At 42.9% G+C, this 22,712-nt stretch overlaps 2 protein-coding genes across 2 annotated transcripts; one reads left to right on the forward strand and one right to left on the reverse strand.

Annotated features, from left to right (window-relative positions):
* Window positions 1-145: 145 nt before the first annotated feature.
* Window positions 146-12,181, forward strand: ttc5 (tetratricopeptide repeat domain 5). The gene is made up of 10 exons (XM_063187016.1): window positions 146-221; window positions 2,181-2,313; window positions 5,917-6,128; window positions 7,321-7,474; window positions 7,830-7,921; window positions 8,183-8,239; window positions 8,515-8,661; window positions 9,033-9,247; window positions 9,826-9,970; window positions 10,478-12,181. The coding sequence occupies exons 1-10, from the start codon at window positions 156-158 to the stop codon at window positions 10,592-10,594; spliced, it is 1,338 nt and encodes a 445-aa protein (XP_063043086.1). The 5' UTR covers window positions 146-155; the 3' UTR covers window positions 10,595-12,181.
* A 586-nt stretch (window positions 12,182-12,767) lies between these two features.
* On the reverse strand, window positions 12,768-22,336 carry LOC134437526 (E3 ubiquitin-protein ligase CCNB1IP1). Its single transcript, XM_063187017.1, has 6 exons — window positions 22,255-22,336; window positions 21,579-21,877; window positions 20,911-20,982; window positions 19,833-19,907; window positions 18,120-18,324; window positions 12,768-13,594 (listed from the first exon to the last, which is right to left on the reverse strand). The coding sequence occupies exons 2-6, from the start codon at window positions 21,873-21,875 to the stop codon at window positions 13,419-13,421; spliced, it is 825 nt and encodes a 274-aa protein (XP_063043087.1). The 5' UTR covers window positions 21,876-21,877; window positions 22,255-22,336; the 3' UTR covers window positions 12,768-13,418.
* Window positions 22,337-22,712: the final 376 nt, after the last annotated feature.

The raw sequence follows: 22,712 nt of genomic DNA on the forward strand, positions 1-22,712 counted from the left end.
GTTTGTAGGCTCCAGAGTAATTTCTCGCTAGAGAGCAGCAGACTGTTGGCATCTAACGTTTATTTTTCCACCGAACCGCTAGATGGCAGTGTTTACCATGTTGTGATTACCTCTCTAGTCGTCTGTCTGGTCCAAATGTAGAACAAGCACCGAACATGGCGAATGCGGAGAAGGAGAGCGAGTCCATCAATAAAGAAAAAGATGATTTAGAAGTTTTGAAGGTAGTACATTATTGTTCTTTGGTATTACATTGAAATATGTATGCTATTCTTACAATACAATAACGCTGTAAATAATTTCTTGTAGCAGATTCAAGATAGGTAGGGTACCAGACCCATCACCGCTCCTTAGGGCTTTGTAACTATAACAACTGAAACATGGCGAGCCAACAAGCAAGCTAGCAGCAGTAACGTTTACAGTTAACGTTATGAGTAACCGTGTTTGCTTTATTTGTCTATGTAAAGCAGTAAACCCCACCCGCCTTTGTTGTTCATGCGTCTTACTGAAATGCAACCTTACACACAGATATATTTCAAATCGCCACATCCACAGACCAAGTACAGCTAAACCTGATTCAGAGGGCCTTGCAAGAAACCCTCTTGCTGGTCATATCTGAATTGCGGTTAAAAGTTGCCTGCATGCATATAGTTCTAGACGTTGATGGCATAATGTAGGAATAGTGCTATCTTTTGTTTCACCGTGATATTTTAAATTACCCCGCTGTTGGCTCGCCGGATCATCTTACTGCTAAAGAGACACCCACCTGTCGGACTGAACGGAAGAGGGGGTTGAAGTGTACTGGATGTATGTATGGGCGAGGTTTAGCTGTGTAACATCAGTAGATACAGACCCGAGTGTAGGCCTATTTATGATGTGTGTATTTATTTAGGAGAAGTGGTTTACATTTTGGTGTGGGTTTTTTCACGATTTCTAAAGCTAAATTTGTTAAATATGGACTAACACGACCAAAAGGATGTGGCAAGTCATCAAAGGAAGAATTTGCCTGGCTGCAGGTGCATCACATTGTAATTACATTATGGGACATAGACCACACACATTGCAATATAAATATAAGACAAAACAAACACTATGGTGATAGAAAAGTGAAAATAGCTTGGAAAACAAATGTTCTGGATTAAACTCGGAAATATATAGACATGATAGAAAAAGAAAGTATTAGACAGTTGAGGGGTGGTTGGTACCATGCTCAGGTTACCTCAGTCATGGAGGAGGGGGTGGGGTGGTGTCGGGAATCAAACCCAGCTACCCTCAGGCTACAAGCCCACCTTCAGAACTGCTTGTCCGTTGGGAAACTCCCATTGGTGTTGTGAAACAGCACTCAGTGAACGCAACGAAATTGCCTTCATGCCTCACCTGTGCAAAGGGGCAGACCAACTGGTGGCCAAAGGGAGCAGTGTGGCGAGACGGTACCATGCTCAGGGAACCTCAGTCATAGCCTGATTTCCATAGACTTCAGATCTTGTACCTCGATTCTCGATTCGATACCCAGGACGGTTGGAAATGCTCGGTTGATTGGTTCTAGACAAAGTGGGTGGAGTTTCCCGCTGTGGAGGGAACGGAATCCTCATACACAAGCTCCTGGCCCTACTGTGTGTAGCTGAGCCGAAAGCGTTGCGCCACCAGTAGGGCGGGGCCCGGGTACCTCAGTCATGAAGGAGAGTGAGGGAGAGCGCTGGTCCCCATGCTACTTTTGCAAAACAATAGCTGTGCTCAGTTGAACAATGCTACGCACAATAAACTTGTGAACTGTGCATCCGTGGCTCATCGTGTATTCCGTGACATCCATTATCTTACAATAGCATCAGTGTTTCCCTCCGAATTTTCGTTAGTCAAGGAAGGTACTAGGGGGTTTGCTAGTATCAGAGACACGTGACTATGACAAGGCTATTGTGTGCATTTTCATTAGAAATATTATATGAAAGCATTGAAAGTGTACATTTTGGTGAATAAGCTTACATTCCGCACCTTAGCAATAAAGTGCTATGGGAAACCTTATGCGCACACATCCAAGTCATCAGGTGCTAGATCAGAGGCAAGTGTAGTGGAAAAAAAATCCCAGCACAATGATTCTGCTCCAAGTTTTATTAGTACATAACGTTTCGAGCTGTACGGTCGGTGCACTCTTCATTGTTTTGTGACCTGTGTCACGTCTCCTCCAGGGCCTGGTAGACGAGCTGTACCATTTCAGAGATCACTACTTTGAGACGCACAGCGTAGAGGACGCCGGCAGGAAACACAATGACGTGACGGAGGAGATGAACAAGACACTGCAGAGGCTGGAGGAGAAGGAGGGTAAGGAGGGGTCAATGGAACACCTGACGTTCACATCTACATACAATCAGGGCTCTAAATCGACTTTTTTCATCACTTGCCAAAATGGCTAGTAGATGTTAATCTTACCAGCTGAACAGACACTCAGTAATGGGTCAAAGTGGCTAGTAAGTTGTAGGGTTGTCGTATCGGATCGGCTGCCGATATTGGCAAAAAATGCGGATCGGTATCGGATCGGCATGCACGGAAAAATCCGATCCAGAATTTCGATCCATTTTCCTATTTTGTGTTTATTAATATCTGAAAAAAACAGGTCAGTTTCTCATTAAAAACCATTGTACCGTATATTACTCAAATTCACCTAATTCAGTAGGCTAGTTGTTACTAAGAGTAAAAACCCTTTTCAACATGACTGTGACAAAGTAAGTAGGCTAAATAACTTTCAACTTAAATACTCCGGTATTGGCCGGTATCGGTATCGGATCGGAAGTGAAATAAAATATCTGTATCGGATCGGAAGTGCAAAGACCTGGATCGGGACACCTCTAGTAAGTTGGTCTCTTCTACCAGCCAAACTCCGATTTCACCAGCATTTGGCTGCTGTTAATTTAAAGCCCTGCAATTATGAAGATAACTTGAAAACTTCAACTTTTGATGGCATATGGTGCCGTTCACATATCAGCTATAACGACAACGGCCTGGAGCGTTATCATTGGGATCACTTTTCTGAACTTTAAAGTCAAGATCATAAACCAACTTTGAATTTATCTGTTTTTGACAGAACTACTTTCAAGCCATTCAGGCATTCCCAATGGTGTTAATGCACGCCTAGCAGCCAATCCAAAGGTATCATACAATTACAGAGGGTCAAAACTACATACAAAGTATGTACAGTCCCAGGAAAAAGTTTGTACACCCTTTGAAATTTCTTACATTTCTGTCAAAATTGGTCATAAAGCATGGTCTGATCTTTCCGGAAATCACAAGAAGGAACAACCATAGTCTGCTTTAACTAATTCAACCCAAACATTTACAAGTTTATATATTTGCATTGGCCATAAGATGTAAACATTCACTGGACAGAAAGGCATAAGTAAGTACACCCTTGCATTCAATAGGTTTTAACCCTAAGTTTGTCGCAATAACCTCAACTAGATGTTTCCTGTAGTTGCAGATCAGATTAACAAAACGATCTGGATGTATCTTGACTCCCTCTTCTTTAGAAAACTGCCCTTCTTCAGCAAGGTTTCTTGGATATCTGGAGTGAATAGCTTTCTTGACTTCATGCCATATCATCTCAAATGTTTTTTGTCAGAGCTTTGACTGGGCTATTCCAGAATGTGTATTTTATTGTTATGAAGCAATTCAAAAGTCAATTGCCTCTAAAATATGGGTTGTTGTCCCATTTCAGCACCCATCCTCTTGTGTGCCTCAACTGTGTGACAGACTACCTCACATTTTTTCTGTAAAATATCTCAATAAACTTCTGAGTTCATTGTTCCACTGATAATAGCAAACTGACAAGGGCCTGAGGCACCAAGGTAGCCGCATATAATGATGCTCCTGCCACCATACTCAAAAGTGGAGATGATGTTTTGGTGAAGGTGTGGTTCTCCAGTTCTCCTCCAAACATGATACTATGTGTTCCCCTGAAAAAAATCAACTTTGGTTTCAACGTTGGTCTACAGAATATTTAGCAGTAATTTTATGAAGCATATAAATGCTTTTTCGCAAACCTCAAAGGTGCAGCAATATTTTTTTGGACAGAAACCCCATTAATTTTAGATTGGCAGAATGAACCCCATTTTTAGTTATTCTTGGTTACACCTCCATCTTCAAGTATGGTGGCTGGAACACCATTATATGCGGCTACCTTGCTGCCTCAGGCCTTTGAAAGTTTGCTATTATCAGTGGAGCAATGAACTCAAGTTTATTGTGATATTTTACAGAAAGAAACGTGAGGAAGTCTGTCACACAGTTGAAGCACATAAGAGGATGGGTGCTGAAATGTGACAACAACCCATATTTTAGAAGCAAATCGACATTAGAATGGCTTCATAACAATGAAATACACATTCTGGAATAGCCCAGTCAAAGCCCTGACTAAAAACGATTGAGATGATATGGCATGAAGTCAAGAAAGCTATACACTCCAGACATCCCAGAAATCTTGCTGACAAGAGGCAGTTCTCTAAAGAAGAGGGAGACAAGATACATCCAGATTGTTTTGTTAATCTGATCTGCAACTACAGGACAAGTCTGGTTGAGGATATTGCAACTAACTTAGGGTTAAAACCTATTTAAGGCAAGGGTGTACTTACTTATGCCGTGCTCTCCTGTGAATGTTATAGCCTTATGGCCAATAAAAATATGATAACATCTTAATGTTTGTGTGGAATTAGTTAAAGCAGACTCTGATTGTTCCTTCTTGAGATTTCCGGGAAGATCAGACCATGTTTTATGATAAATTTTGACTGAAATGTAAGAAATTTCAAAGGGTGTACAAACTTTTTCCTGGGACTGTATTGTGTAGCTATTAGCCAAAACACTTCAGCCAAGGCGGGCTGATTGGGTCAACAGTCTCTTATAACACACAGCGGCACCCAACACTTGATCCTTGACCTGGCATGTAATGGATCAACTGGAGATGAGAGCTCAGTGCGTGTCATTAAATAGTGATTAGTCACTGACCCCCTGGATGATGGAAAGGGTGAGAGTTCTGGAACGGGGCCAGCCGAATGCAACCCTGCACCGATACTGCACATGAGCAGTCAGACCTCCAGCACTGCCTCAGTTCACTACCGCAGACCTATTGGATTTCCCTTTGCCTACATACCCTTCTCCACCACACTCATTTGTGTATGTACGGTAATGGATGCCAACTAGCACAAGAACAAAACTCTCCTCCAGATACCTCAGGCTCTTTATAAGACTTGTATGTCACAACGCCACGCCCAAAAACAGTGATGGGCAAAATGGATTCAGTAGTTACAATCCAGCACCACATATTTCAAATGATTTGGTTTTCCCTGTCCAATTTAGCCAGGTAATTGGCTGGTTGAATGATCACCTGGCTGAATTGGGTAGGTAAAACAAGGACATTTGGAATTATAGTATGTGGCACTTGATTGTAACTGATGAATCCATTTTGCCCATCACTGCCAAAAAAGCATGTTCACATTTATCACGCCTCATGCAAAACATGAAGGGTCAAATATGGGTCAGTTGCCATATTTTATCTACACTACACATGCCGGTCAGTGGAACAGGCTGCCAACTGATTCTTGGAGTAATACAACACCATTTGGTTTGTCTATTCTGCTGTATAGAGTCTATTGCTCACAATGTACTCGTACTTCCATTGCATGCATTTAATAATATCGAGACTTGAGTCTCAGTTACATGCTCCATGTTTGTCGACGAGGAAATTCTGCTACTTTGCTGCTGGGGACTGCACCTTGTACCTAATATAACTTTGGCCATGGGCCAATGACTTTTGGGCGCTTAGACGTCAGGTGGTACAACCACAGCTAATGCCAATAAATTAATTATTAATTGGTAATTAGTGCACAGCAATGAATATGCTTCCTTGCTAATCCATTTGCCTTGTTTTGTCCTCTGTAGCGGAGTTCCGCCACAGTGCCCAGTTCCTCTTGCTGCGCGGCCGCTGCCTGAACGTGGGCGAAGACTTCAGCCCGGTGGCCGAGGAGAGCCTGTCGCGGGCCGTCAAGCTGGACCCCAGCCTGGTGCAGGGCTGGAACACCCTGGGGGAGGTCTACTGGAAGAAGGGGGATCTGGAAGCGGCCAAGAACTGCTTCACTGGTGCCCTGCAACAGGTCAGGATGGGACTTGGTATTCAGGGTTGCCAGATGAGACTGATGATTTCCAGCCCACAAAATGCTCAAAACCCGCCTGGAAGCACTAAATCCTGCCCAATTTTAACTAAATTCTATTGATTTCTATGGCCCTAAATCGTCAGAAAAACCTGCCATATCTGCAAAAAAAATGTCCTTCTTTTCCCGCAGTTGGGCATCCTAAGCTACCCAATTAGGCAGGAAACCACCCAACCTGGTAACACTGTTTGTATTGAGTAGCAATAACAAATGAATACGTTGTTATTTTTGTTGTTAGTAATATGTTGTTCCATTTATTATTACAACATTTTTACATGTGATATGAACAACTCTTTCGCACATGTCTGTAATCAAATTACGGCCCGTTGTTGGTTATAACTGAGGGTATAATTCGAAATCAGAGGAAATCTCTGGAAAATAACTTTTCTCTATGACACTCTATGAACAAGATAAGCGCCCAGAGAGCGCACTTCCGCCCTCTGTTGGACAGTAAGACACACGCACCCCGAACGAACAACAAAAAACTCAGATGGTCACATAACCTCCTTGGCGGAGGCAGAGAATCTCTAACAGGGAGAAGGCTCAGTCTCATTGGTTCCCATTGTAGCCAGTTAGCTTTGCATGTATACTGCAGTAACGAGCGTAGGCCAGTCCTTCATGTGGGAAAATGTATGGAATGGAAAGGGGAACCCATGCTAAATACATTGCTACTGCGATTTCCAGTCACAAATATTGTCAACAAAACATTCCTGGTAAGCACTATGACTGTTGTTTAACAATAGGCTGTATTGACAAATCGTTCAGGTGTGTCGTTTTACAGCAGGTTAGAAGATTTCAACCTGTACTCGCTAGCATCGCGCTAATGTTTATGGGTTTGGCCCCATAAAAATTGAGCTTTGTGACCCAGTATATAATAATCTAGTGGCGCAAAATAGTCGAAACGCTACTCAAATGGGGTCTTATTATTTCTAGCTTCGAACTTAATATTAATATTTCAGGACAAAAATTATTAAAAAATCACAAAAATTATAACGGTAGAAAACTCCATTGACACCCATTCATTTTGCACTGGCCCGTGGTTAGGGTTAGCCAGTTGTGGCTAGTAGCTAGTTCCGTGAGTGAACACCCCCTGGCGGAGGTAATAAATGAATGTGAATCTTGTTTCCTTCACCAGGAGAAGAATAAGGTGTCGTTGAGGAGCCTGTCCATGGTGCTGCGCCAGGTGCGGCCTGGTGGGGGTGATGAAGAGCACAGTAAGCGGGTGCTGGAGAGCGTAGACCTGGCCAGGCAGGCCGTGCAGCTGGACGTCACTGACGGCACCTCCTGGTGTGAGTAGCACATTGTTTCTCAAACTTTTTCTGCCATCCCCCCTTTCAGAGGAAGGATATTTGCCACGACCACTGAAACAAAATATAGTTACAAAAAATGCAAATACATAGAAAAAGCCCAAATAGCCTATAATGTTCTTTAAACATGTTTAGGAGAATTAGTATTTATATTGTGAGTGAATGCGTGTACTTAATGGCAAAACAGAAAATGTAATTGCCCAGGGCAGCACCCGAGTGGGGGCTACACCATCACCAAACCCCACCGGAACGATATTGTAACAATAATGGAGGTGAAAACTTAGAATTGTCTGATGACAAAGACTAATGACAAATACCTTTTTTTCTCTTGTTTCAGATATCTTGGGCAATGCCTACATCTCCATGTTCTTCAATAGCGGACAGAAGCCCCAGATATCGCAGCTCGCCCTCAGTGCCTATGCCCAAGCTGTGAGTCTCCCTCTCTTTCTCTCTCTCTCTCTCTCTCTCTCTCTCTCTCTCTCTCTCTCTCTCTCTCTCTCACTCTCTCACTCACTCACTCACTCACTCACTCACTCACTCACTCACTCACTCACTCACTCACTCACTCACTCACTCACTCACTCACTCACACACACACACACACACACTCACTCACTCACACACTCACACACACATACACATTCCTACCTATGGCCAAGGCTGCATGGTCATCCCTGTATTTGTTCACAGGAAAAAGTAGACCCTACGGCGTCCTCAAACCCAGACCTGCACTTCAACAGAGCAACGGTACGTGCATGTTACAGTGTGTGTGTGTGTGTGTGTGTGTGTGTGTGTGTGTGTGTGTGTGTGTGTGTGTGTGTGTGTGTGTGTGTTTGTGTGTTGTAGTAGTAGTAGTAGTAGTAGTAGTGGTAGTAAGGTTATCATTTCCCTCCTGGCTATCTCTCTTAACACAGTTTCAATATGTGAGGTGAGTTTGTGAGTATGCACGCGTGTGGTATAAATCTCTCTCTCTCTCTCTCTCTCTCTCTCTCTCTCTCTCTCTCTCTCTCTCTCGCCTGTAGTTGTTTCAGTATGAGGAGATGTTCAGCTCTGCTCTGGCCGGCTACAGCCGGGCGGCCATCTTGAATCCCGAGTGGGAGGATCCCCCGGAGAGGGAGAGGCAGCTGGTGGACTACCTGGAGAGAGTCACGGACCTCATCGAGAACAAGGTGAGAAGGGGAGCGCTGGAAGAGAATGGGCGCCATGCCATTATATGAAGCGATTTAATCACCTTCCTCATGCCCTCTGTATGGAGGTGAACAACTGGCTGTTTTATTGACATCATTGCCCTTTAAAGATGCCATTAATATCACATGTGTAGAACAGTGGTTCTTAACCATTTTTTCGTCACACTCTGCTGCTCCATTTTTTATTTGACGTGACGGCCCCCTGGACTTATTCAAACTAACAACACAACAATATCCATTATCTCTATGCTAATTAGTGAACACCTGGTCCCTTGGAGCATAAAGCTCCTCTATTGGATGATCAACAAAGTCCAACCTCTCTCTTGCTCTCTCCGTCTCTCTCCCTCCAATAGGGGAAGGTGAAGGCTCGTCGCCTGCGGTCCATGTTGTCCAGCCTCAACCTATCAGCCCTGGGCCCCTGTTCCTCCCCCCAGTTCAGAGCCCCGTCAGGACGTACGGGAAGCCTGGAGCCACAGTGTGTCTCTGCCCTGAAGCAGGGCACCAACACTGGGGTGGCCACCATGGGCAAGGTGGTCTTCAGCCTGGCTCCCGAAGGACGGATGGCATTGTAAGTCCCGCAGTTGGTGAAACCAAACGATTGGTTGTCTGGTTGGTTGGTTAGTTTGACTACCGGTAATTGGTTTCGGTTTGTAGATTGCTCTTTTTGGTTGTTGACTGATAGAATGGAAATCGTTTTTTTATCTATTGCCCTATTTGTCTTTTTGAAAATGTGTTCGAAGCATACCACAAGAGAGAGATTGTAATGCAAGAAAGCTGCCTGATTTACTCATTTCTTTTTCTTGAAACAAATCTTTTTCATGTAATATATACCACCATGTAATCCTAACCACCATTATTTTCTAGGTTGTCATTATGGCTTGGACATTTAATACATGAATAGGTGGATCTTCTCCATGTTAATACACCATTTTTAATGGCAAATTAAAGCCATCACTTGCTGCAAAACCTATTCTGGTCAAACCAACCTATATTTATTTAAGAATAAGATTAAAATTGTGAATGCGCAACATACATTTGGAAATGAACTTCCAAAATCACGATCATTGTATGCCGTAGTTTTTGGGCTGGAGTTTTCCCTCCAATCTACTTATTCGCTCCCATGCCTGTTTCTTGTGTTGGGTGCAGCACGTTTGGCATGGTGGACAGTGAGGAGACGTGCTGCGTGGTGATGGTGTACAACACGGCCGACAGCTGGGGGGCTCTCATAGGGGACTCCGTAGTCATCCCCGAACCACACGTCAAACGCCACAGCGTCTCGCACAAGGACAAGGTCAGTATTAAACACACACACACACACACACACACACACACACACACACACACACACACACACACACACACACACACACACACACACACACACACACACACACACACACCATGACTACAGTACCTCTGCATGATCATTGAAACTGAATTAACAATGCCTTTAACCACATGACGGCCGGCTGCCTTGTAGAAATGGTGATGTTTGTATGAAGAAGGAGTCACCACAAGACACAAAGGCTGTTATGAAGTCAATTTTACATCACATTACACAGCTCACGTTACACTTAGCTGAAGTTATTTCCCTGGGGCAATGTGGGGTTAGGTGCCTTGCTCAAGGACACTTCAGCTATGGAGTGAGGTAGGGAGTGGAAGGGTGGGATTCAAACCTGCAATCCTCTGACCCAAAGCCCATCTCATTAACCATTAGGCCATGATGACTGCCTCAATTTCCATTCTAAACTCTACGCTCACTCTGCTAAACTTCTCCTCCACCCTGTCACCCTTGCAGACATTTGACATCCGCAGTATACGAGTGGACTCGCCCCTGTACCTAATAGTCAACGGCAAGAAGCAAGCTGTGAAGAGCCAAATCGTAGCATCGGTGAGCTACAAGCCCCAGAACTAGTCAACCGCTGACGAGGTGGACAGAGGAAGGGGACGAGGCTGGCAGCTTACTGGTCCATGTGGGGTGGTGGTGGTGGTGATACATGTGGCAACTTGTTTATTGTTTTATTGTTTGTTTGTTTTTTTAAGCCATGTTGTTAGGCAACAATCTGGTAGGCTCCAATCCTAGAATACAGTAGAACACTAGATGTCCACATTGATTATCCTCATGCATCTTTATGAACGAATGTTTCTGTCTGATAGCCACCATGTTTGTTTGTCAGGGGCAAGCACCAAGTAATTGTCAAGTAGAGTAAGATACATCAAGCCCGTACATTTCCTGGATCCATGTGATGTTAGGTGATGTCAGGACGCCACTTTAGGAGACCTTCGGTTAGGAGGCCTTTGGAGGTTGGGGTTCTCTTAGCGCTGTAGATAGTGGTAGAGCATATGTTATGCAAGCCATCACCACACGCCACAGAATGAGAAGGAGGGCACAACGTCCCTTAGGTGACCGAGCTTGAGCACACTCCTTTGCATTGGGTAGGCAGGGTTTTGGGGTATCTTGCTCTATTAGACGATTCTTTGGTAATACTACCATCAATTGGCATCAAGGCGATATGCACATTATCCTGTAGGTGGCGGTAAAATATCATCTTCACCAGTTGTGTGAAAATCATAGGAACCCTGTACCATGGCTGTGGCACCCAAGGCTGTGGGGTATTCCAAAAACATGATCATTTAGTGAACAGTGATTAAGATAACCTGCAGGAAGTAATAAACCTCCTAATAGATAGGCCATAGGATGTGTCATTTAGTTAAGAAAATGAGGACTCCGTGCTCTTAGATTAGATTTTTTAACACTCTCAAGGTTAACTTGACATGGTTTACTACTGAGCCAAGTTCTTGGAATACCCACTTGGTCCTGCCAACAAACGCAGCACCTAGTGCTCTACGTCTCCCAGTAGGCTTCTCATTGGGTGGTTCTAATAAAGTGGCATGGTGATGACTGGAGCTGGCCAGTGGGGTATCCCAGCCAATAGGTTTAGTGGCCATAGTATGTTAACTCAAAAGTAGACCATTTTTTATAGAAGACGCCTTTTTCCTTTTTCTAGCAGAAGGAAACAAACGGTGCATGTCTATGAAGTGGTTTACTACTTACCTGTAAGTTTACTCAATAGGTCAGTCATTAAACTACCTACTCGAAATATTCCACTATTAATTGGTTGGCCCAATACTAAGACAGAAGTGCCCAATGCTGCCAGTGTCTGAGTAATGGTGCTGAACAATATTGCTTAAAAAAATAAAAACGTGTTGCCCTTTGTATCAATGCCTGAAGACCAGTGCTGTGTTCCGTTAGTCAGAGCAGAGGTGGAAAGGAAAAACGTTACACTTTAAGTAATATAAGTTTGTGTTTATGTACATAAATATATGCAATGTATTATGTTTGTCTTTAAAACTATGTATATATTTTTAATGTTATTTCCTTTTGTAATTTTTGTTTGGGATGTGTGAATTTTGTTCTGTTTTTTTCTTCCCAACTTGTTTTGACAATGCTGCTGATGTTTACATATGGGGATCCGCCAATCAAATAAAACCATGAATATTTTTTGTTTGCCTCTTATGCATTCTTGATGTTACATTGAGTGTCGTGTGTAGATAATGATATATGTGGCATTCATGAGCTGTGGGAATTATGGTCAATAACAAATGCCAACATGAAAGCGCTCATGAACACCCCACCATATGGTATTTTCCACTGGGCAACTCGTAGGATATTTTGATAGACAAGTTGCCCAGGTGAGATAACCTTTGACTTTTTCATCATGACACAATTTTTTGTAGACAGCGTAAATATTGTGAATGGCAGGCTACAACACTAATGAATCACAAAACGTATGATAGACGTCTGGTTGGCAGTTTCAAACATGCACACTAACATCATCCGGATAAACTTTAGTTGCAATATTTTACGTCACTGCGACAACAGAATGATTTGGAACAACACCCTCGTAATAATTTAAAATTGGAAACCATCATCTTCCCATGGCACGTGAATGACAAAATAGTATAATAATTTGACAAAGTTTTTTATTAAGTATAAATAATATTACAGAAAAGGCTTGAACAAATTGAATTTATCCATGGGTATGAAATGCTTTGCATTCAGAAAATAGTCTTGACATTAGGAAATAAATAACACCACCATCTGTGTCTGTCAGACAGCTAAATACCAACAAGAATTTTACAACAACAAAAATTATATTAATATATATTTTAAATTGGGTATTCAGCTAAATGTAGGCTTTAGCATTCATCAGGGCTTATAATACAATGGCTAAAATCCTATGAGTCCCAGATGTGTGAGGAGGACTAGGGGCTCATTTAAAGCAATGCATTGTGGCTTTGAAAATACTGCAAGCCAAGTTTTTTGGACAATGTTGTCTGACCATCAATGTACTACACCGTACCCAGCTACTATGTGGTTCAGCGAGCCTTTTGTATGAGAAAAATGTCATGTTCAGAATACATTGTTTTAAGCCAGCCTCTACCCCAGCGAGTCATTTGAAGTGCAATAAGTCCATTTCAAGTTAGCGTTTCATTCCACTCAGACGAATGGATGGTGACGCGGTGTACAAGGTGAGGCTGCGAGGTGAGTCACGTTTTTGGAAATGAAATTAAAAAAACGGACAACACAACACAAGCGGAGACTGAGATGAGAGGGATGAGATGAGACATGAGAAATACATTTCAGATAGAGCAAAATGAAGAGCATGGGGAATGGCATGTATCAGACATGACGAGATAAGAAATGAAGTTGAGAAATTCCCTCCTCCAGATGGTGTTCACTTCTTAGGCATGATGCTGCGTCGGTCTTTGGGCGCCGTCGGTGAGCTGAACTGGAAGAAGTTGCGTGGCCCTTCCGGCTCCAGAGAGAAGAAGATGGGGTCACCCTCCCCTGCGCCTGCCATGCGCAGGCCCCGGGGACTGGGCTGGGGAGTTATGGGGCGCTGCTGCAGCCCTGAGGATTATAAATAAAGAAAAAGAGCCCTGCAGCCCTGAGGATTATAAAAATTAAGCGCTGCTTAATTCTCAGATCAGTCACTCAATCACTTAACCAATTAACCAATCAAATCTTAGTTAACCTGTTGTGACAACGTAATACATTTGCTGTTACCAGACTGGCAATGACCAAGTTGTAGTGTATAAGACCCTGTGTTATGTCATAGTAGTGTAGTAATATGGTAGTTCAGTCGTTCTCAAACTGCAAAACACCAAGGCCCACTTTGAAATGTGAAAAAATTCTGGGGCCCACCAAACCATATAGCCCAATATAACATAACTTATTATGTTATATTATATAACTTGTATTATATTGTATTATATTACATTTTATTATATTACATTATATTATTATTATATTGTTGTGATGAATAATAAAATAGTACCTATTTTCAGAAAGTTGTGGCCACTGAGGGGCCTCCTAAATAATGAATATGAAATTAGCATGAAACAAGCCAGCATTCACGGTTCAGAGAAATATGCATTAGCTAAATACTGAATGCTCTATTAATACTTAGGAGGAAAGCCAACTGTAGCAAGCCAAAACGGAGTGTCCTCTCCCAATCGACTAAAATAATTAAAAATATCCATATTACACCTACATCAACACCATATCACGACGGCAGATAGAAAATGTAACACTGAGCCTGTTCCAATGTTCGTACTTTCCGCCCTTCCCGCACTGTGTTTGGGTACGCAGGGTGGTTCCATTTCTATTCGCGGCGGTGAAGTGTACTGTAAATTACCCGGATGACGCCCTCAAACCGGCCGTTTTTTGAAGTGTGGAGTTATGTACACTTTTTACACTCAACGGCCGCCATGTTTGTTACGTAGTTGAGTGTCAGATTGGTTAAACTGCCGAATCTCTGTGATGACAGCATAGTTTTGATTCCAAAGACAATAGCCATGTGTATAAGAGAAAGGGGTAACTTTAAAAAATTGTCAACATAAGGAACAGTGTCTTCCGTGATGAACTGTATATTGGCGGTTGATAAACTGATGACACGCGACAACCGTCATTTCCGTGAAGTGCATCAGACAGAACGTGAATTGGACCTGCACTTCACCCTCAAATTTAGCCGTGAAGTTGAGGGTGGAAAGTGCACTGTATCTCAGTACACAGTGCACAGTGTGGAGAATGGAACACGCTCACTGTATCTCGCGGGTAACTCGCGCTAATTAATTTGAGGTAGAAAATTACTTCCGCGATTGAAATGACACAATGTTTACACACAAATCCTGCCTAATAGTACACCTTACCGCATCAAAACACCAAATAAGGAAGTGTACTCAAGTTTCTGGACGCACATAAAAAAGACATAAGATAACTAAACAAGATGTGACTATCTAAACACCATGTGAGTAAATTTGAGGATAATTTTCCCAGACCTCTCGCGGCCCACCTGCAATGCCGCCGCGGCCCATAGTTTGAGAATCACTGTGGTAGTTAACTTTTCAATGACTATTACAACGTTTCACTGGGAGTCATCAGACACTGCTGCAACCCTCCTGTCAGAGATCTTATTAAGAGTAACACACTGCTTCTTTCTGATTAATTGTTTCACTCAAATATTACCCATTTCCTTTCAGTTGGATGATGGACTCATCTATGTTGAGATTTTCATTTCAGCAAAATGGTGTGTCACTTAAAACACACGCTCGCACACACACACACACACACACACACACACACACACACACACACACACACACACACACACACACACACACACACACACACACACACACACACACACACACTCAAGGGCTTATGCGTGGCCAAAAGCATGCAACCATCAAAATTCCTGGTTGGGTTCTTAGCATAAACCCAGTTTTGTTATGTAAATGTAGTTCAGGCTGGTTAGCTTCCACAGGTGGACAATTACCACATAAACAGCATTGTCATGCAGCTAACCTACAACATGTCACCACAGGTGCTCACAGTTATTCACAATAGGTTATGTAGTCGAGTCTTGTGAATTCACAAAACCCTACTGCTGTTGATGCTGATTAGGACAAAATGTGCAAACTCATCCTCTAACACAGCTCTGAATTGCATTAGCTAACAATTTCCCACAGTTGGTTAACCTAAATTAACAAGTCTTAACCAGTTTAATTCAGCTCTGTGTTAGGCACTAACACATTTTGTTTTACTGTTCATGTCCTTCTTAGCTGTCTACTGTAGAATAAAGTGTCTGGTAAAAAATAATGTGCGCATTTCCCTCTCCCACCAACAATCGTTTTGAATTCAGGCCTTCCAAACCCTGTGAGACAAATGAAATATGGGGGTATGGTAAGACTAGGCCCCATCTGACCCCAAATCTTTGAAACATAGCCATGTGGAGTAGAGAGGAGAGTAGAGTAACATGTATTAATCCCGAAGGCAATTCAGGTGTCAAGCAGCATAGGTAGATCCACGGTACACAAAAGTTAACCCAGTACACAATACACAAGACACCAGTGATATTACTGCACAGCACATTAAACATATTTTGAGCATATAAAGGCAGCAGAGGCAGAGCTGCATCGTCCAGGAGTCATAATAAGACCACCAGCAGAACGCATTCATTACAGGCCAGTGGCTGGGCTTCCTCTGGCCTCCTCTGTTCTGCTCTGCTGTGCTCCAGACAGGCTTCTCATGTTACCTGTCCTATGTAAACATGTAGCGGATAATGCACAGCAAACGGCTCCCCTTACTTACCAACCCCCGACAACTGGAGTAGGCCCTCCACGTGCATTAAGGAGTCTGCCATTCCACAGAAAGACGCCACATGAATAATGTATACAGACAACTACGCACATTAACATTTAGTGGGTCCTTATAACTTACTTCAGAGGGAGGAATACTACAGAAACAGCATAGAAGGGGTCTAGTAGAAGTTGTATTACAGAGAAAGAAACAGTACAGATTAATAAATTGGAACTTGACTACGTGTTGTACATGAAATCGTTTCTCAACGTAATTGATCCCGGCCCCTGATCACAGTCAGGAACGATAATGTGCCCCCCAGAGAAAAAGGTTTGGGGACCCCTAATCTAAGGCTTCGTGAGAAAGTAGATTAACCACTGCGCTTGGTACGTTGCTATGGGCACCACTTCCTAATCTAGTGAGACGCGCCTCTATCAGAGGCATGTAAGGACGCACGCAGAATGTTGGGGTGACTTGACAACCAAATGCGATAGAATTGACGACTGGGTTTTTGATTTGACAACCAGATGCGATAGAATTAGTAACGGGGTCTTGACTAGACAACCAGATGCGATAGAACTAACGACACGGCCTTGACTAGACAACCAGATGTGATAGAATTAGTAACGGCACTTCGCCAGAAAGTTAGAAAAGAAGCTACTTAGACGCCCACACGCCCTCATAACATCATAGGTGTCCTGCTCTTGGGGAATAAAGGACACCTGCTCAGCCAATCAGAAGACGTTCCGTCTGCTCAACGGGTGATAAGTTAAGTTTATGTTTTGCAATAATGTGTCAACCTCAAAAAAAACCCTAGATGCTTACTTAAGTGCCTTTGGATAACATAACAGGAAAAATGAGAATCTTCACAGACAAAATGGACACTATGATTGGTGTCTGTCTGTCTGTTTGTTCGTCTGAAGGATGCTCAGTCAGATGAGTCATTTTGGTTAAAGGTACCTGCTAAATATAATGTAAAATAATGTATTATATTGTTTGTGTATGCATTGTGTGTGTGTTTACTCTTTATTCTTTACTCTCATAGGGGTCGTCGTCCCCAACTCCTCCGTCACCATATTGTGGCTCTGACACTACTTCTTGTGTCTGTCTGTTTGTTTGTTTTGGAGAAGGCTATTTATTTCATCATTGAGAGACCCAGCTCCTTCCCTCCCCCTCCCCCTCCTCTCCCACCATCAGTATGCCACATGCAATGTAATGTAATGTAATATAATGTAATGTAATTTCAATCTGGTGGTCGTCAGTTCAAATGCAACCTGACCTCTCCCTATGTCCATGGCTGAGGTGCCCTTGAGCAAAGCACCTAACCCCACACTGCTTTAAGGACTGTAACCAATAGCCTGAAAATGGATGACTTTTCTGTTTTTACATTACAATACACTTAGCTGATGCTTTTCTCCAAAGTGACTCAGTTATGAAATGTATACAGGGCACTGTTTACAGTCCCTGGAGAATTGTGGGGTTAGGTGCCTTGCTCAATGGTTGACCATCACTAGGGTCACGCCAATGAGCCTGGCTCTTTCATGTAGCAGTCAGAGCCCCAGTTTACTACCCCAGAAGGTCTGGGTTTGAGTCCCAGCTGGGCAACTCTACTCCCCTTCGCTACAGTGGGATTCAAACCGGCAACCCTCTGATCTTAAGACCACTGCCCAAAGCATTAGGTCGCGGCTGCCACCACGTTAGCAGAGAGAATACAGGAAGAGGACAGCATCTTACTATCTCTGACCTTAGTAATATGTAATGAAATGTAATGTAATGTACTGCAATGCACATTCACCTGGTGGATGCTCTGTAGGATAGGACCTCATCATGGAGCTCCCCGCACCTCCTCCTCCTCCTCCTCCTCCTCCCTCCCGCTCTCCCACCACCATGTTGCGGAGGCGCAGGGAGTCGTAAAGGCCCTGCAGCTTCTGGTACTGCCTGTTGCGCTCCATCAGCCGTTCCGACACCTCGCTGTACTTGCGCTTGTACTCTTCCATCACCTGCAGCCAGGGGGCAGCACAGAAAGTGGACAAAAATTGACACTCCGTAGTGTGCTGTGAATGTGTGCTGTGTGTGTGTGTGCTCTTCAATCTAAAGCAGTGCTTAGTGGTGTTAAAGTTAACATTTGCATATGTATTACATGAGGACATGTAACAGTAAATGTGTTTTATATACAGGGCATCTCAAGAAAAAGCATACAGACTTTTAGTCGTAAAGTAGGTGTTCAGTGGAATTCATTTTTAAAAGATTATGTGTAGTAGAACTGACAGACATACGTAGGTTTATTGTTGTATCACCACTTAGTACTCTAACTAATGTCTACATCAGGGGTGTCAAACTCAAATTCTCTGAGGGCCAACATTAAAGTCTGCAATGATGTTGCTGGCAGAACTAAAATTGTTTATGTTGTACACACTTAATACTGAAAGTCAAATTTCACATACACTCATTCCCATAATTCATGGTAGTTCAAATATGCCTGTCTGTTGCATAATGTGTGAAAGATGTAACACAGGCCCAATCATATTCCTGAACCTGACACACCAAATTTGTTAAGTAATAGTAGGGTCATGTGGGCCATCTGTAATACACAGGAGGAAGAAGAGAACTCGCACACCAAGGGTTGCCGATGCAGGAAAGGTGTTTTAATCCATCAAGTTAAACAAAAATAAAATAAAGTGCTACCAAGTGGGGGTGCAACCCCCACTTGGTAGCACTTTATTTTATTTTTGTTTAACTTGATGGATTAAAACACCTTTCCTGCATCGGCAACCCTTGGTGTGCGAGTTCTCTTCTTCCTCCTGTGTTCTACAATACCTAGAACCCACGCACCCACAAGGCCTGGAGTAATTGGCGCGACACCCTTCCTGACCTAACTGGCCATCTGTAATACACATTTGAATTGATCTTGCGGGCCAAATACAATGACCCAGCGTGCAAGATTTGGCCCCCGGGCCTGAGTTTGACATCCCTGCTCTACATGGTATGCTGAGAACTGTAACAGTTCTGAAAGTGAATGCAACCATTGACAGTGAATGCACAAAAAATCAAGCCAATTGTGTGTGATTTGCTCTGTCAGCATTGCCTGGACCAGAATGGATGTCATGAAGTCAGAAAACACGGCAGACTGCTTAAGGTTACAGAGTGTGCACTGGGTGAAACGCATTGTTCACTCCAAGAAATAAAATAATAGAAAAGAACTGTAAGCAGTGTGCAGCGTTTTCTGAACTTTCATCTTGGATCAAGTTCTCCTGCCTCACATCAGCACCTGCATTACTGAAGGCTTGTGCATAGACTGGATGTCAGTTTGAGTGCAGGTGGCGACTAATCAGAATGATGTGTTTGTAAATGCCACTTTGAAAATGTATTTCACTACTATTAGCAACCACTTTACAATAATTTGAAGTGTGCATACGTTTATTTGGGACACCCTGTATATACGTATGTACTCAGTACGCGCTTCGATGAGACCATCTGAAGGCATCTGAAGTAATGCATGTGTATGTACCCGTTTGAGGGAGGCAATCTCCCCTCTCATGGCGTTGAGCTCCAGCTCTCTGGTCTGGGTCTGCTGGGACAGCACCTGAACATAATGATAATAATTAACTTTATTAATGATGCATTTTATTGTGTGGGTTAAATTGTTTGTGTAGCCTCTTACTGCAGCTGGGGTCGCCAGCGACCCTACTCACTTGCTGAAAATGCTTAACTACATCATAACAACATTGCTATGACATTACAGAGAGCCATAGTGCTGCGCTAAGGGGTTAAAGTCTTAGAATGTAAAAACTATGGCCTTATAAAGCTGTTATATTTTGTCTGTGGATTGTTTAATAAACATGAAAAAAATAACATTTTATTAATGTGCGCCAAGACATGGTGATCGCTATGATATATGGGTCAGTTGCAACAGCTGTTTAATGGGGCTGGCAATTGTTTTAGGGACCCTCAGATAACCGGTGTTCTGACAATATTGCTTGATCCAGATGACAAAGCCCAACCCTAACCATAACCACGCACCACTACCACCTACGGACACCACTACAGATTGTGAGTTGTTGTAATGGCATAGTATTATTACATTACATTGCACTTAGCTGACATTTTTATTTGATTAAAAGCGACTTACAGTTATTATTTTTCCAGGGTATTGGTTACAGTCCCTGGAGCAATGTGGGGTTAGGTGCCTTGCTCAAGGGCACTTCAGCCATGGATGGAGATGTAGGGAGAGGTCAGGGGGGATTCAAACCTGCAACACCTAGATTGAAAGACCAACTCTCCACTAGGCCACGGCTGCCCCAACCACTAGGCCACGGCTGCACAGCTCTATACTAGAGACAAGAAAGCTCCCGCACACTGTCTACATTTCCACCATGTAATAGCTACGTTTCGGTCTATTGACCCTCTTCCAGCAATTCAAAATGGTTTAACGCTATTAAACGCTGCAAATGTGAACAGTCTGTGGAATCCCCTCCAAACACACCTACCGGTAGTAACTAAAGGAGGTGGGCAAGAATTCTACACAAAAGAATAGCAGGTAGCTCATATTGACACGACAGTGTAGTAGACATAGATCTAGTCATTACCTTCTCCATCTGCTTCAGCTGGCCCTCCACACGGGATAGACTGTACTCCTGGAACAACCTCTCCTGGTGCCCCTGCACACACACACACACACACACACACACACACACACACACACACACACACACACACACACACACACACACACACACAAAGAGGCATATGTACAGGCATATCTATATACTGGACCGGTACATTATCTATATTCAATTGGCCATTCACACAGTTCTCGTGGTACAGCCTCACATGAGGCACACACACACAGGGCACATTATATTGATGTACAGGTACATTCTATTCAGCTGGCTTTCCACATGGGACAAACTATAACAACCTATGATGGTGCACCTGTGCGCATACACACACACACACACACACACACACACACACACACACACACACACACACACACACACACACACACACACACACACACACACACACACACACACAGCCAAGGATAACAACCACAACAGCCTGTTGAATGCATTTATGTATCAATAACCTGGGGATCTCTGTAGTGTGATAGACCTATATAATTTGAACTTGAATGTTGATTGGTAATGGATATATTAGTCGGCATACTGGTATTGATCATGTTGGCAAATGTCATAAGGAATGTTTTTTCCAGGTAACTTCTTTGCAGGGTGGTGATGTCAAAGTGTCTAACCTGGTAATTCCAAAAGGCCAGCGCCCTGGCACAGATGTCCAAGACCGTCTCTGGTCTCAGGCCGGCCAGCACCATAGCTTTATAATCTTCTGAGGGGGATAGTTCAGTGCGGACGATGTCAAGTTTGCCGGACAAGGCGGATGAACAGGCGGGGCAGATCGCCGGTGACCGACTAAACTCGCCTGACCCATGCTGATCACAAAAGGCGTGAGAACAGGCTGTGACCCAAGCAAAGCCAGTCAACTTCGCCCGACATTTGGGGAAATTGCAAAATAAGGTATCATCGCACAGGGCCATGACTGTCAAAACAGAACACGAAGTTAAGTTTAGCTAATATGACATGACAGTAGCCTACTGTTTTAGCCGTTAGAGACCTATTCAATGTTTTGTCAAAAGTAAAACATAACCAGGTAACGTGTTAGTCAAATAATAGCAGGTTAAATGAATCATTCCAAAATTAGTTCAACCCAAACAGCGAAATAACCTGTTCAGTAGCTAAATAAACATGTTAGCTAGCAGTAGCTAGGGTTGTTTCCCACTCAGTCAACAACGCGTTGCTACATGTATATCAGATATATTTCTAAACGGAATTTAAAGTCACAAGATTTTTTTTTTTTTTAATTATTTCTATTTTCTCTCACACAATAATTTGCCTGAATGTCACTGTACATCTTACCTTTTAAGTATTAACCGCGACTACAAATTTGCTGGATGCTGACAAAATGTTTCTGATGTTTGCCTCGTGCGCATGGTAGAAGGGAGATAGCTGACGCACGTGCCAGTCTTAAATGCAACAGTGTAGCATTGCAGATAGATCAGGCTACTATGTAACATTATGTCTATGAATAATAGGCTATCTGAGATGTTGCATCTAGTAGGCAATGCAGTGTATAATAAGAGTAGTAACAACAATAACAGCAATAATAATAACAACAATAATAATAATTGTTATTGTTATGATAATATTAATATAATTTATTTTGTAAATGAAATGAAAATGCTGTAATTCTCAAAACATTCAACATTCAACATTCATAAGATGGAGCATTGTGAATCAAGGGAAAAGCCGATCAAAATGAATGTTTTGGAGGAAACATGTGCTTATTTTTAATTTGACGCATGGAACAAATCTCT

Source organism: Engraulis encrasicolus, chromosome 21 (assembly GCF_034702125.1).
Source record: "Engraulis encrasicolus isolate BLACKSEA-1 chromosome 21, IST_EnEncr_1.0, whole genome shotgun sequence".
NCBI lineage: Eukaryota > Metazoa > Chordata > Actinopteri > Clupeiformes > Engraulidae > Engraulis > Engraulis encrasicolus.

Bases quoted from the DNA above. Each gene is read 5' to 3' on its own strand.
- ttc5 (XM_063187016.1), top strand. From the start codon at position 156: ATGGCGAATGCGGAGAAGGAGAGCGAGTCCATCAATAAAGAAAAAGAT. The intron at 8,240-8,514 runs GTACGTGCATGT...TCTCGCCTGTAG, and splicing joins TGCACTTCAACAGAGCAACG to TTGTTTCAGTATGAGGAGAT. The intron at 9,248-9,825 runs GTAAGTCCCGCA...TGTTGGGTGCAG, and splicing joins CCCGAAGGACGGATGGCATT to CACGTTTGGCATGGTGGACA.
- LOC134437526 (XM_063187017.1), bottom strand. From the start codon at position 21,875: ATGGCCCTGTGCGATGATACCTTATTTTGCAATTTCCCCAAATGTCGG. The intron at 19,908-20,910 runs GTAATGACTAGA...CATTATGTTCAG, and splicing joins AGCTGAAGCAGATGGAGAAG to GTGCTGTCCCAGCAGACCCA. The intron at 13,595-18,119 runs GTGAATGTGCAT...TATAATCCTCAG, and splicing joins TCCTACAGAGCATCCACCAG to GGCTGCAGCAGCGCCCCATA.